At 39.0% G+C, this 13,929-nt stretch overlaps 1 protein-coding gene across 1 annotated transcript in view; it reads left to right on the top strand.

The window, feature by feature from the left end:
- Window positions 1-12,365, top strand: part of LOC111272199 (otoferlin) — a 43,759-nt gene extending 31,394 nt beyond the window's left edge. Inside the window, exons 18-25 of the mRNA XM_086973197.1 lie at window positions 1,726-1,849; window positions 2,067-2,275; window positions 2,494-2,735; window positions 3,903-4,001; window positions 4,195-4,458; window positions 5,424-5,608; window positions 8,344-8,501; window positions 12,185-12,365. Coding sequence (XP_086829323.1) covers window positions 1,726-1,849; window positions 2,067-2,275; window positions 2,494-2,735; window positions 3,903-4,001; window positions 4,195-4,458; window positions 5,424-5,608; window positions 8,344-8,501; window positions 12,185-12,250 — 1,347 coding nt within the window. The 3' untranslated portion in view covers window positions 12,251-12,365. The remainder of the gene's footprint in view (window positions 1-1,725; window positions 1,850-2,066; window positions 2,276-2,493; window positions 2,736-3,902; window positions 4,002-4,194; window positions 4,459-5,423; window positions 5,609-8,343; window positions 8,502-12,184) is intronic.
- The last annotated feature ends 1,564 nt before the right edge of the window (window positions 12,366-13,929 follow it).

Raw genomic sequence — 13,929 nt, 5'->3', positions numbered from 1 at the left:
ACCCCAATGCATAGCTCGGTCTATTACACGAACGATAGTTCCTTCGTCCGACATGTTGGATTACTAAAAAAACCGAACAATTTGGTAGTCTCAGTGTGCAATATTTCTTTCAGGCATCATTCACATAATCATTATACTGAATAGATAAGTAATTATCGATTCGTAATAAAAAAATAATAGCAGCTAACTTCGCCCGCATGAACGCTGGTTAGGGACCGTTCCGGGTATTGCTACGTTCAAGTTACCTGTATAACGCAGCTGTTCATACAACTAATGCACGTAGCTAATATTTCCAGTAGCTTTTGCTGTAAAGCTGATGCACGACTGACGGGTACCGTCAAAACGGAAAGTGCGACTATATACTTGACTCGAAAACATTACGTATCCATTGACGGTTTATTATGAAACCGTAATATCTACTAAGGGAATTGTGTGTACAAGGGTAACCTGTAAACTTTTCAGATTCAACATGGAGATGGCATTACTCGTCAGTAATATTCTAATGATATAATTGCGCGTGCGTTGAACGATATTTACGAGCCAGGTCAGACGTTATACTAACTGATGTCGATGTTTCTATGAAAATGCAAAAAATTGATTTCTTACATTTGAAAAGCAATACGCCCACGCCAATTTAATCTAGAATGGGTATTACCGCATCATCGTTTGCTACCGGGATGTTTTGGTTAGCTAATTCTCCACAAACGCCGTCGTACGTGAAACAACTGAAGATAACTACCATCACCGATAGCATCACGACAAGGGCACACCTGCTCTTAAATCATTGCTAAAAGGACAGAAACAGTCAAGGCCTTCTCGAAGAACGTAATCGTTGTATACTGACTGAAGATTTGGGCATGAGAAAGCCAAGCGCACGCGAATCAACGTTCCAGTGACACGTTGGAACAATTTAAACAAATTATATTAATGTTACCCAAGTTACGGAGTCGCAATCAGGACCAGACAAGATGTAGTTCCATCTAGATAATGTCTGCTCTCACGCTTCAGAGGCAAAAATTTGCAAATCAACATTTCCCATCCACCGTATTCACTAGATTTGGTCCCCAGCGATTTTTTTGATTCTCCAACTGAGGGTTTCGCTTAGGGGCGTGCATTTTGATATTAATTACTGTCTAGAAAAATTAAAGGAATGGGGGAATCCCTGGGTAAATATACCGATTTACAAAAAAAAAGCCATATTAAAATTTTCGTCTGCATTTAACCAAAAAACTTATTGCTGTGTCCGACTAAAAACTCTCTGCACGATCACCATATGTTAGTTAGTGGACACTGCCTGTTTTGACTACATCAATGTCCGTACAACGGAGAATACACTTCGAACGACACTTTGATAACCTGCAGATACTTGGAAACGTAGACGCCAAGGATTCTGGTTGGACCCAGCTGAAAAATTTTTAAGAATCGAGCTCAGACAGATGGGTCATGAGCCAACGCTTTGATAGTCTCGGGATAATAGTGGAGAGAAAGATATTACATAATGAAAGCTAACAGATGTAGTCGCTGAACACACCTATCCCTTGCTGCAGGATGTAGTGTTCAAAGTGTCTTTTCCTTTTTTTTCCCCATTCATAGATGAACCGTTTAGGCTCAAATGATTTGCCTGTCAAGCCTTAAATCAGCAACTCAGTGGCGCAAAGGGCATTTTTGACCCCATAGTGATAGAGCCTTGTCTTAACGGAGTCCTAATCCCAACCTGAATTTCAGGTTTTCGATTGGGATCTGCTGGGACGGGACGATCTCATTGGTGAGACTAAGATTGATCTAGAAAATCGATTTTATTCAAAACATCGTGCTACTTGTGGTCTACCGCTCAAATACGACACTGAAGGTATGTTTTGCCAAAAACATTTTAAGCAAACATCACGGAAAGGCTAAGACATATAATATACACCATGTCTAGATCAACTTGTTTCTACAAGTATAGTTGTTTCCAAACATATTTAAGGTACAATTTAGTGTACTGTAGAATATGGGCACAAAATACATTTACACAAATTGTTATTATACGAAATTACGAGTTGTTAATCTTTTCTCCTTTGTTACAGTTGGACCGAATCAATGGCGTGATTCATTGAAGCCATCTCAAATTTTAGCCAAATTGTGCAAGGAGCAAAAAGTTGATGGACCACAGGTCCTTCCTCCTGGAAATCGCGTACGAGTTGGCAGGCGAACATTCATTTTTCGAAGCAGTAACGATGAAGCAGATGATGAAACGGTTGAATTACCAAGCGTTTCTCACTCTAAATCATCAAAGGTGATCTCTTTAAAGTCAATAGAGATTTTCATGGTTTGTACCACTTGAGATAATATTTAAGCAAAACGAATCGTACCGCTTTAGACATGCGTAATTTTGATAATATCTACGGTAGATGCAGTTGAAACGTACTAAATTTAATTACAGGCGAGTCTAATATTCAATGTATTCATTGTGCTTGTTTCTCTTCAATATGGTAACGTCCGCCAAAACGTTAGAAACAGCGCGCAGAGAACTACGAGCACATGTCGTTGGCTATATTACATCGCTGGTCAGAAGTAGCTAAAGGTTGCGGTGCTTTGATTACCGAACATGTCGAAACCCGGCCACTTTTCCACCCGGATCGCGCGCTTGGCATCGAACAAGGCAAACTGGACATGTGGGTTGACATGTTCCCAATGGACTCAGGACAACCTCCACCCGGACCACCTGTTGATATCTCACCTCGGAAACCCAAAAGGTACATAGCAGTTTGTTGTATAGGACGCTTACATTTTATTTACGCTCGAGTAGTGCTTGCTAATATTAACATAATTATCCCTGTAGCTTTGGAACTGATAATGATATTGATTCGAGATCGGACACTCAATTTACGCTAAACTAATGGATTTTCATTTATTCCGTCAAAAAGAAAATATAAAAAATCTCGACCGATACGTTTGTTCACAAAACGTACTACGCATGCTTGGCCTATGTAATATAGTTCTGAGTTCGTTGCAAAGAGACCTAGAGAAACAAAATCAGCCACCACATAAATTGGCATAACATGTCTCTCTAGACAAATCTATCCTTATAGTCCTCGGCCATGTACTTCTATTGAGTCTCTAACGACGAAATTATCTATTTCTTGAAATGATTTTCCTATACAGTCACGTATCACTACGTCAATGAAGCTTAGTAGTAACAGTGGTTCAATATAACATCAGCGTAGATTGAGGTGGTGTGGTTTGCGGGGCTATTATAAGTGTCTTCCAATGAAGCTCACAGGTACGATGTGCCCCAAGAGCCGCACGTCCGTATGAATTTTACCAATTATAATTGAATATAATTCCATAAAAAACGTTTATTGTTACCGATTTGTGACGTGAAGCGACAGCTGATGCCGTCTACGTATAGGACACGCGGTTTGACGTAAACTGTTGAAATATTCCATTTGATTAAAATAGATTCTATTATAATTAAAAAGAGTCGTTTAAAAACAGTGAGAAAAATACGTTTTGAACTTAGCACATTAACTTTGGGCTGCAAGATCAGGAGGCAAACGAACAAAGTTCATAACAGAGTGTATAAATAAGCCATTTAAATGCTAATTACGAGCGCTGGTAAATTAAGTATGTAACTGCGTCTACTGCTACAGTATACACAATCAGCTTACTTGAACCCAGCTAGCCTAAACTGTAGCATAAGCATTGTTGGCCGTTTCTCCTCAGCATTATATTATAAGTTTAGCATATAAGTTAGTTTAGTACACCTGGCTGGCATCTTTACATGCTTACATGTGGATTACCGTCAAAAACAATATATCAAATCACTTTTGCTTGTGCTGTTAGGCGATATGCCGTACCTAAAAATTAAATAAACGCTTGAAATTTAACAGCATCTAACCTAGATTTGTTCGCATGACCAGCTTCGAGCTCCGTGTCATCATCTGGAACACAGACGAGGTGGTATTAGAAGATGATGCGTTTTTCACAGGGGAGAAAATGTCCGATATCTACGTTAAAGGGTATGTTTCAAACGAAAACTAGACAGACCACTGCATAAGTCGAAATAAAAAGAAGAGCACAGCGGCCGATTTACTAATTAAGCGGAGTTACGTTGAATTATTAGATGCTGAGTGATTATTGTCGTCTTTATTATTATTATTAGTATCATCATCATCATCATCGTTGTTGAAACGTTATTTCTGCTCTTTACAGGTGGTTAAAAGGCCCGGAAGACACTCAGAGTACAGATATACACTATCGATCATTAACGGGAGAGGGTAATTTCAACTGGCGTTTCGTGTTTCCGTTTGAATACTTACCTGCTGAAGAAAAGATCGTCATTTCTCGAAAAGAGTCTCTGTTCTCGTGGGATGAGACGGAATCAAAGATTCCTGCTCGACTCCAGTTACAAGTTTGGGATGCGGACCACTTCTCAGCAGACGACTTTCTCGGCGCGCTTACTCTCGATCTCAACCGGTTCGTGTACAACAATAGATACTAACGCTTTTATCAACACGTATTATATTAGCTATGGCGACCTTCACGTGACCTGATGCTAGCAACAAATGCCATATACATTTCTAATTAATCGCTGTATTGCAGAATACACAAATTTACGAACCGTAAAGTGTTCATATTGGGAGAGACCCATTCACGAAGACTCATAAAGACTCCGATTTCTCCTAAGCTCCTCTTGTACATAGCGGATTTGCTGATATTAGGCAATCCCAATAGACCAACCCCACAAGCCACTCCATCATGGCGCATTACTTCGAAAATATTGCTTACCATCCCTCTGGAACTGTGCGTTTGTGATCGTCACGTACACTCTGAACTATAGTTATGCGCTTCTTTGCTGCTTCAAGCGTAGTAATAATTGTTTTAAGCGCCTCCCGCTAGAAAGCGTGATAATAGAGACGTGTCGACGTCTCACCCCTCGATCGGGCACCTTTGCCCCATATTGACAGTTTCTCAAGGCGCTGATTTGCTTGTTGCTACATATAGATACAATAAAATTGTGTTGGTAATTTTGTGTTTATGGGTACAAATTAACGAGTCGATTTAGGCTAGAGTTTAGAAATCCGCTTCCAAAAGAGCTACCGAACACCATACCGATTACAAGACACCCAACTAGTGAATCCTAATTAATGCATATATGTCTAGGCTTCATAAACTTGTTAAGATTGTAAGCTGGATCTATAACATACGTTTTCATATTAGTACTGCTGATTATGGCTTACTGCTGATTATGGCTTGAAGTGCGCCGTTAGCAATTATGATGATTTTGGCCTGACACCCGGTCAGTTGCAGCTCCCTATGGCACAACAACTGACCCGAAGAATATCTCAGGATTTTTGCATACGATACAAATAACGAGACATTCTATTCCCGCAACGAAACCAGGTAGTGTCGATAAAATAACTTTTCTTTTCCGTTGACAGCTTTCCACGCGGGGCAAAAACGGCCGCTCAATGTAAGCTTGATATTTTACGGCCGGATAGCCCTTACGTTTCCATCTTTAAGCAACGTCGTATCAAAGGCTGGTGGCCTTTCTTTATCAAGAGGGCCGATGATCAGCAGATGGAGCTCACTGGCAAGGTTGAAGCCGAACTACATCTTTTGACAGGTGCGTGTCTATATTAGCGTAACGTAATATACCGTAAACGATTGGGACCGACATTACGATTTGGTTATAGCGAGCCTTTTATCAAATGGCTGTGCGCTCAAGTTGGTAGCACTGTTTTATGTTAGGTCGTTCAGTATGAAGTGCGAGAGACGCTAATGTCGTATATTATAGTAAGGTTATTTCATAACGGTGCGGTACAATTTCCTGCTTTCTAGACACATTTTTCTTCTCCCTATTTTTTTTGGAACCTGTGATTTTTTTTACTTGCGTATCGTTATTCAGACTTCTTACGGGCAAGCTGCGATGAGCCAGGAAAAATAAGAAAACTCGTGTTAAAAATCTCATTTATGTAGATGAGTTTCATTTTCGAACCGTGGCTAATTGCATAAATCTTGTATTTGGTGAAGAATCTACTGCTGAAAACACCGTAAGCCGTTGGTTAAAAAAATAACGTAAGGAAATTTAAGCGAAAATGAGCCTTGTGGACGATTTTTTGTAACGGCAGATAACGAAGTATTAAAAGCTGTGGTCGAAATCGACCCATCTGAAAGTGCATGCAAGCAATGAGGTTTGCTCTATGTAGAAATACTATTTCTGTTGGTATCTATTTGATGGTCTATTGCAACTGGTATCCACTGCACTTTCATGCATTTTCGTTCGTCGAGTATGGCTGAAGTGTACTATCAAAAGTAGAAGATGATAAATATACTCTGCAGGAAGCAACTAAAGTTAATACATTTTCAATTGTACGACCGTGCTCGATTTCAAACCACGAAGATTAAAGTGACAAAATGCAGGAGCTCCAGGTAAAGCTCATCAAATACCACTATTAACTTTCAAGGTTTCCATAACTTTTTGATAGAAAAACTACTCAAACCTCACTACGTCGAAATTACCTTTCAAAACTTTATAGGATATCGTACACCGGCCCTTTACAACAGCGGAATAAATAAATTACGACAAAAATGGAAAAGTGTCATAGATTCCAACGGTGCATATTTCGACTAAAAATGATATAATTCTATTTACTATTAAAATAATATACTTTATAAAAAAAGTTCGGAACTCACTGTCTCGCGTTCATACTAACCGACCTAATTAATATATGACTACCGTCTACACGACCGCATACAAAGTGTAGTTGATCGTTTATCATGATTAGTTTAGCTATCTATAGCGTTCTTGTGCCGAAGCGTCCCAAGATTACTTGTGGTCGGCGAATGCCGAACGTAAGCTGTGGTATTAGCCGTTTACTTCATTGCTTTAAGCCTTAGCAGACGATAAACGATAGACGACAAGACACTTACTACTTAAAGTAGTAAAGTAACTTCTTTTCATACACTCGTAGACACTTCGGTGACTTCATCTAATACCGAAGCCTAAGACGTTTAGTGAATAATTAAATAGATAATCATTCGTGCCAGCAAAGAGTCATCTGCACAGAATGTCCCTCAATAAAGGGCCTGTTGAATTAATAGCGTTCATCTGATGATACTTACTATAGTACTTTCTTTCGACATGAATGGTGTAAACTATTTTTTTTTTGACATGAATGTTAACCTTCCTCATTTTGTTTGAGCAATCATCATTTAATTAGTTCCGTATTTTACTTGCGAAAAATATTTTAGCCTCAACAAAATCTTCTCTAGAAAGAAGGACGAGTTCGGGCCACATTCTGACTCGAGCTGGTCCTAATTCAATTCTCAATAGTTTTAATACAAATCGTAAACAAAAGATATCGCCAGACGGAACTATTCGTTTCTCTAAAGTTCTTAAGTGCGGCCTGGCCTTCACCATCACGTTCCTTACTACTATTTATTGCTATTGCAACAACTAATAATAGCAAAAATAGTTGTGCGTTCGAACAGATACGTGCTTGCCATCGCCCAGACGATGCTGGCCAGTAACGACCTGACCTTCGACACGAACCTTCTCTAGTCTCCTATGATAATAGGCATTAGCACGTGTAACCGTAACTTGTACAGTGAATCTCCCTGATTTTCCTGAACGGCATAGGCCGTATGGCGAGATCATTAATGGGTTCTTTTGTAAGAGCCAGTGTGTTACTGGGTGCCTCTCTAACACTGCGATAGTGTATAGGGGTACGGTAATATTTTCCTCAGTTGAAGCACAATATGCACACTACATAAGCTAGTGAATAGTTGAAGAATAGCTTATTTAAGAATAGATATTTTCTTGGGAAGGTTTGCTAACTGATATTGTCATTACAGAACCTGATATTATGGTATGGTACAGAAATTACCTGGTATAGTAACTATAGTGTCTACATTTTTGACAATCGTAGTTACTGCGATCAAATTTATATTGTAGCTTTAGAGGGTCGAGGTTATTTTTGGGGTTTCAATGTTCTAGCACAGTACGCTTTGTACCACATCCAATGAACATCGAAGTTTTAACTTGCTCCAGCTGAATCTTTCTTCAGTTCTCTATACAAGCTCTTACAATCTTTATATACACGCGTTTTTCTGCTTATAAAAATAGTCCTATTAAATGAACTGCGTTTAGTGCTGAATCTTATTAAAAAAAGCGATATAGCCATTTTACCTTGAGTAAAAGATAAATGTATGTTTAGGATAACATATTTTAGCACTTTAGGCTTTTTTTTTTTACAACGAAACTTTTAGCTAGCTCTATGTGAACATATTTACATTTACAAAAAGTACATGTATATATTGCGTTTTCGTTTGCGGTTTTTTTTAACACTTGTTCAATAGGAGAGGAAGCGGAAAAGAATCCAGCCGGGTTGGGCCGCTCAGAACCCGATCCTCTCGAGAAACCTAACCGCCCGGATGCCTCTTTTGTATGGTTTCTCAACCCGCTTAAATCAGTCAAGTACATTGTGTGGCACCGCTACAAATGGTTCATTCTTAAGGTACTCCTCTGTTTTCTATTTGGTCTAATGATTGCTCTCTTCGTCTATTCAATACCTGGATACGCAGTAAAAAAAATGCTTGGAGCCTAAGCTATAACAGATCGTCTGGACGCTAGCAGTAGACGAAATAGGAAAAACACAGGGGCTCAGAGGCCGGACACCGCCTGCGGGAATAAGAAACACACTGTTTAGCTAATGGGTCTACTAATTATGGAGGTTTCCTATTCAAAAAGTGGCAGTTTGTTGCATTACTCGAGTATGCTTTTGACAGACCCAACACAAATGATAGCACTAGAAAGACACAACCAGGTCATTTATCAAGTTCGTTTACAAAGTGCGAGTAATCCAACAAAGATCCGCTTGGGCTTGAGCAGTTCTCGTTACCATAGTGACCTTGGTTCTGGTATGTGTTTGAAAAGAAAGTGTTTACTTACTAGTCGGTTTATTGGATAAACTCAAACTAAGTACAATGAGGCTAAGGGTCGATTCGAAATCACGTTCCGGCAACTTACCAAGCTGTGTACAATGGGTTGAAAAGAACGCAAAATTGCAAAAAACATTTTAAGGCACGAACTATTCAGAAATCAGTAAACGCTGTTGGACAAAGTACACTCACGTTATAGTATCAATAATTATCATTGTTAGATGGACTAGACAGCATGTTATCATTCCAAAAGGACATGTTCTCAAAAGGACGAAATTGGACCACGGTATGGGCGGTGTTCCGGGTTCAAAAATAAGCTCAGTGGTACACACAATGGAATTACTGCCCCGAATCGATCATTATCTTGTCTGGATAGATATCAGTTGCACACGCCGTCTGACGGTAGGAACGCCGTAGAGCGAGCTTCGTCAGACGCCACCAGAAGATAGTTATTCAATTGTATGTAATTTGTTTGTCTGTGATCGCATAAAACAAAAAGCAATATGTTCGTAATAGAAACAAGAACTAATACAGATATAACTGAATAGATGCTGTTTTATTAAGCGGGCTAAAGGGAAGGCTGTCCATCTAATCGGTGTGTGACTTAAATTGGAAAAAATAATTTAAAAAAAAAAACGTGTAGTCAAAGGAGATCAGTCGTCAGATGCTCGTTAAGCGTAATCCGCTACCAAAATAAGTGAAAATCTGTGAATCAGTGAGAGCTTTTTATCTGCTAGCTACTGATGTTCTGTTGGGCGAAGAAGCAGATCGGCTTAGAAATTACTGGCCGAGAGCCAGCGGTAGCACGTCATAGCATTAGAACCGGAGGAGCGTGGCACGCGGCAAGTGAAATCCTAAATTTCATTTTCAACGACCTAAAATGAACCTTACCAACAACAATAATAAAATTGATAAGTAAAGAAAAAATACCGAATACAGTAGAAGGTTATAGCTATAACGTTGCTGTTCTGTATAACAAAAATTGAATATTTCTGGCGATTGGTCGTGATCGGTCAATGATTAGGCTCATCTTTCAACAAAGGCAATGCCATCGCGAAGAAGTAACTTCATGTTAATATCATAATAAGTTATATCAGCTTAACTTTCATAGGACATTTTCCGCCTTAGGGATCTCTGTTGCAGATGAAATGCGTCATCTATTGGAGGGCATTCTTAATAGTCCTGTTGCTTGTTGTTGACTCGTTCCTATTTATCATAACCGTGTTCCATAACAATAAATTATAAATAAATATATACTCAAGGTTTTACTTTATTGTACAAGAAATTACTATAGTTATGTGTGAGGGTTGCAGATACACATCAAGTCTCCATTAAAAACAATGTTATTTCATCTCGCTAACTATCTAAGCTAAGGCTTTTGTTTGTTGAATAAACGATGGTGTTTTTATCTTAATAGTTGGTAAGTTTTCAGTTAAGTACAAACAGAGCGGAAACACCGAAATGAAGCTACCTGATAGATAGAATGGTAAACTAGAGTTTTTTTTGGCACCTAATATGTTTTTCGATTCATGCAGCTTTAGAAATATTTGTGTTGCAGCCATATTTGAGTCTGTTTATTCAGAATAGATATGTAACGCACTGTTTCAGTAGACGGTATCAGATTTAATATTGGCCGTTTGTTGTTTGATAGGTATATTATGCACTGCGATGTACTCGTAGATTTGATTGTATAGTTATGATTCTTCGAAAATTTCCGCTAATCAAAAGCTTCGACAGTCGGGATAAGGGAATAAGGAGTCTTAGTTTCAAATGGGAAAACCAGTTGAGATTTAGCAGTAGGTACGTGTCAGTCTTCTGTGGGCAGTAGGATAAAAATATCCGTCAAAAACGAAAAGCAAATGTTTGACAATTACAGCCAAACATCTAAGAACAGCAATAGAATTTATATAAGCAATCAGTCGCGTCATCGTGGACGACGACCCCTTATACCTAGCCTTAGGTAAAGTATATTTTTCAACTCCTAATTTAGATCTGCGCATGCGAGATATTCGCGGTCAAGTCTAAAACGGCAAAACGATGCAATTTGAAAGGCAATTGATTTGTGCGATTTTATGATTATCAGCAAAGATCTATAAATAAATGTTAGTCGGCTACGTAAAAAAGAAGACACAGTCATTTGTTTCTCAGGAAATTACATGAAATCACAGTCTATTTTTCAAGATATTTGCTGGCATTTGAGATACTATTTTAGATGCTCTCAGCCAATAATGCGCTGCCGCACATTCCAGGCGTTATGTATACTGTTTCTATTTAAAAACACATGGTTCTCTTGCGTTACACAGAATCGTCGTCCAATAGCCGACGGACATGAAATGTGGTAGAGTTTCCAAACAGTGAAGTGTTCTACAACATACAAACTGCTATCCGAACCAGCTTTTCGTCCATGTCGAAATCACCTATTTTTTTTATGGGCTTTTTTTATAAGCTAGTTGTTTAACGTACATTGATACAACCAATGACGAGGCTGCCTCCCGTACCACGTCTAATCAACGTCCCCTAAGTGTCCTCCACAATCCCCGAGTACCTTCAAAGCGGAAAGAGTCCCTTACGGTCCTCACATTGTGACTGAAGACAGAACATCAACAAAGTTTTACATCTGTCATACAACCTACTGTTCACAGTTGTCTATGGCATAAAGGTTTAGCCGGTTGGGTCGCTGTGACAACACAACGACAGTGGTATCTCGGCCGAGTAATATAATAGTATCGAATATCTACATGTATATTATGTTGAGTAATAAAAAGTGCAATGCTTAGACTTTATCTTCTTATAAAGCGATACGATGCGATTAGGATGAGCAATATGAGGATAGGATCTCTGGATTGTACCCTAATAGAACAGGGTCCTGTTTTTTTGCTCGAGCGAGTTCTATAGTCCGTGAGGGTATTTAAGGACATTGAGTTCTGCTGTCCTATGACATACGCCTTTCGAGGGCTACTTGTTTTCTTAAATATTTTATGCAGGTGGCTAAGCCATTTAAACAGAATAAGCCGCCATGTGCAACTTTTACTGCCATAAGCCCGGACCACATCTCAATAACATTGACGGCTAGAATATTTAATTAGCAAAAATGAAGATAACTTGTGACCATTTTCGGTTGCTGGTACGCTCATGCAGATGGTACCCTTTAGCTAGGCCAAGTGTGAGTCGTATTATGCAACGCAGTACTTCTTGTCATGGCATACTGAGAGTGTGGTACGGGGCAATAATAGAGAACAAACTGTTTTTGTCATTCCAGGTCAAGAAATTCACAAAAACGATAAATACAGAAGGATCTATCGGCTGCAAGCAGCCAAACGAGTGACTCTTGGATAAAAGCTCCCTGTATTAACAGTAGCACTTTGTGTGCAAGTTTCGTAAACGCTATAAGCTAAAAAGTTAACGCGCTACGTACTGCTGAGCAATAAGAACCTTCTACCTGCTGTAACTCAAGTTCTAAGTTCCTAATTGAGTTGTGGGGGCTGGCAGCCGACACAGACGTAGTGATATAACTTGAACAATGATATGTTCTAAAATGCATGGTCTAGTTAGCTGAACGTTAGAACTTGATGCCACTGAAACTTAGCAAACGTTGACTTATAGTAGAGGAAAGAATATCCGGTTTTCTTAAATGCTTGTTTTACGAAGTTATTTGCTTGCCGATAATTAAATTCCATGTACGACTAGAAGGTTCCTTCGCTACTTTAAAAAGCCACTGTTATAATTTTTACCAAATCTTCAATTTTTTCTTCTGGCCCATGGCTGGCTATGCCGGGTGACAAAACTGCATAGTTAACCCAAGCTATTCGTTCTGCCTATAGTACGAACTCCACATTTAAAAAATGTAAAATTAACCCACTTCAAAAGTGGCCCAGCCTGACGCTCTGCAAATTCGAAAAATCGCGTGGAGCGTTTATGTAGAGCTTGCCATTTCTAATCTAATCGTTCTAAATTCTTGCACCATCTCTGTCATTCGATTTGGGAGATTTTTGTTTATCGTATGAATGCATCCTTGCACGCTTACACTACAAATAATGAACAGAACAAACAGCACAGATAGCAACGATTACATAATCTAATAATTAGCATTAACTTACTTAGCTCAGTATCTTCTATTTTTCTTGGTTATTTTCTATTAATGGGTGCTACCCATCGAAATATGAGTAAACGCTAGCTCCGTTTGTAGGCATCTGTCTAGAGTGATACAGCTGAGAGTCTTTCGTTTTGTTCAAAAACTAACGTTTTCCTAAGAAATAGCAAACATGTGTATAACGTGAACATTCTCCTGTCCATCCCCGTTCCCTCTCCAAAGCTAGATACTATGTGCCAATTCGGAGAGCGGACCTTCTCAACAAGTTTCAGTAACCTTCTCGGGCGCACTGGTGCTTAAGACAAAGGAACTGAGGGACGGAGTGCTTATATTGAGTAGGATAAATAGGTTCAAATGTAACGTCAATTGTAAAACTTCAATTGCAAATATTCCAAAAACCCAACTTGCATTTTTACGTCTCTAACCTTTATTAACAACTACTTCATTGTAGGTGTTTTTCAATAGACAATTTTTTTGTGTCTAAGGATCGTGAATAGTGCCCTGATACTGGCACAGGATTCTGGACAACACTTCGGATAATATGGCAGGATTCATAAGGGCTATTATCACTACTGTCTTGAAAAAACGAGCCACTAGAACACCCCACAATAATAAAACTGATTGTTTCTCAACGCTCTGAGTCTGGCGCAGGACGGCATTTTTGCATGTTTGAAGATTTGTTTGAGTCAACAAAATGCGTATCTTTTGCACACTAAGTGTTAAACTAAACACTTTAGAATTGTTACCCGTTTCTTATTTTCATAATATTAACTGCGTACTTTTTTTTGTCACCACCTTACCAATATGAAAGGGTAGTAGCAGATTAAAACATCTTTCCAAAATGGCGTCATGTATCTAATCTATCAAGGCACGTTCGCGTCGGATCGACTGATTATGTTCTACGCATGTACCAT

Source organism: Varroa jacobsoni, unplaced genomic scaffold (assembly GCF_002532875.2).
Source record: "Varroa jacobsoni isolate VJ856 unplaced genomic scaffold, vjacob_1.0 contig01771, whole genome shotgun sequence".
NCBI lineage: Eukaryota > Metazoa > Arthropoda > Arachnida > Mesostigmata > Varroidae > Varroa > Varroa jacobsoni.
This window is presented reverse-complemented; position numbering and strand designations above follow the sequence as displayed.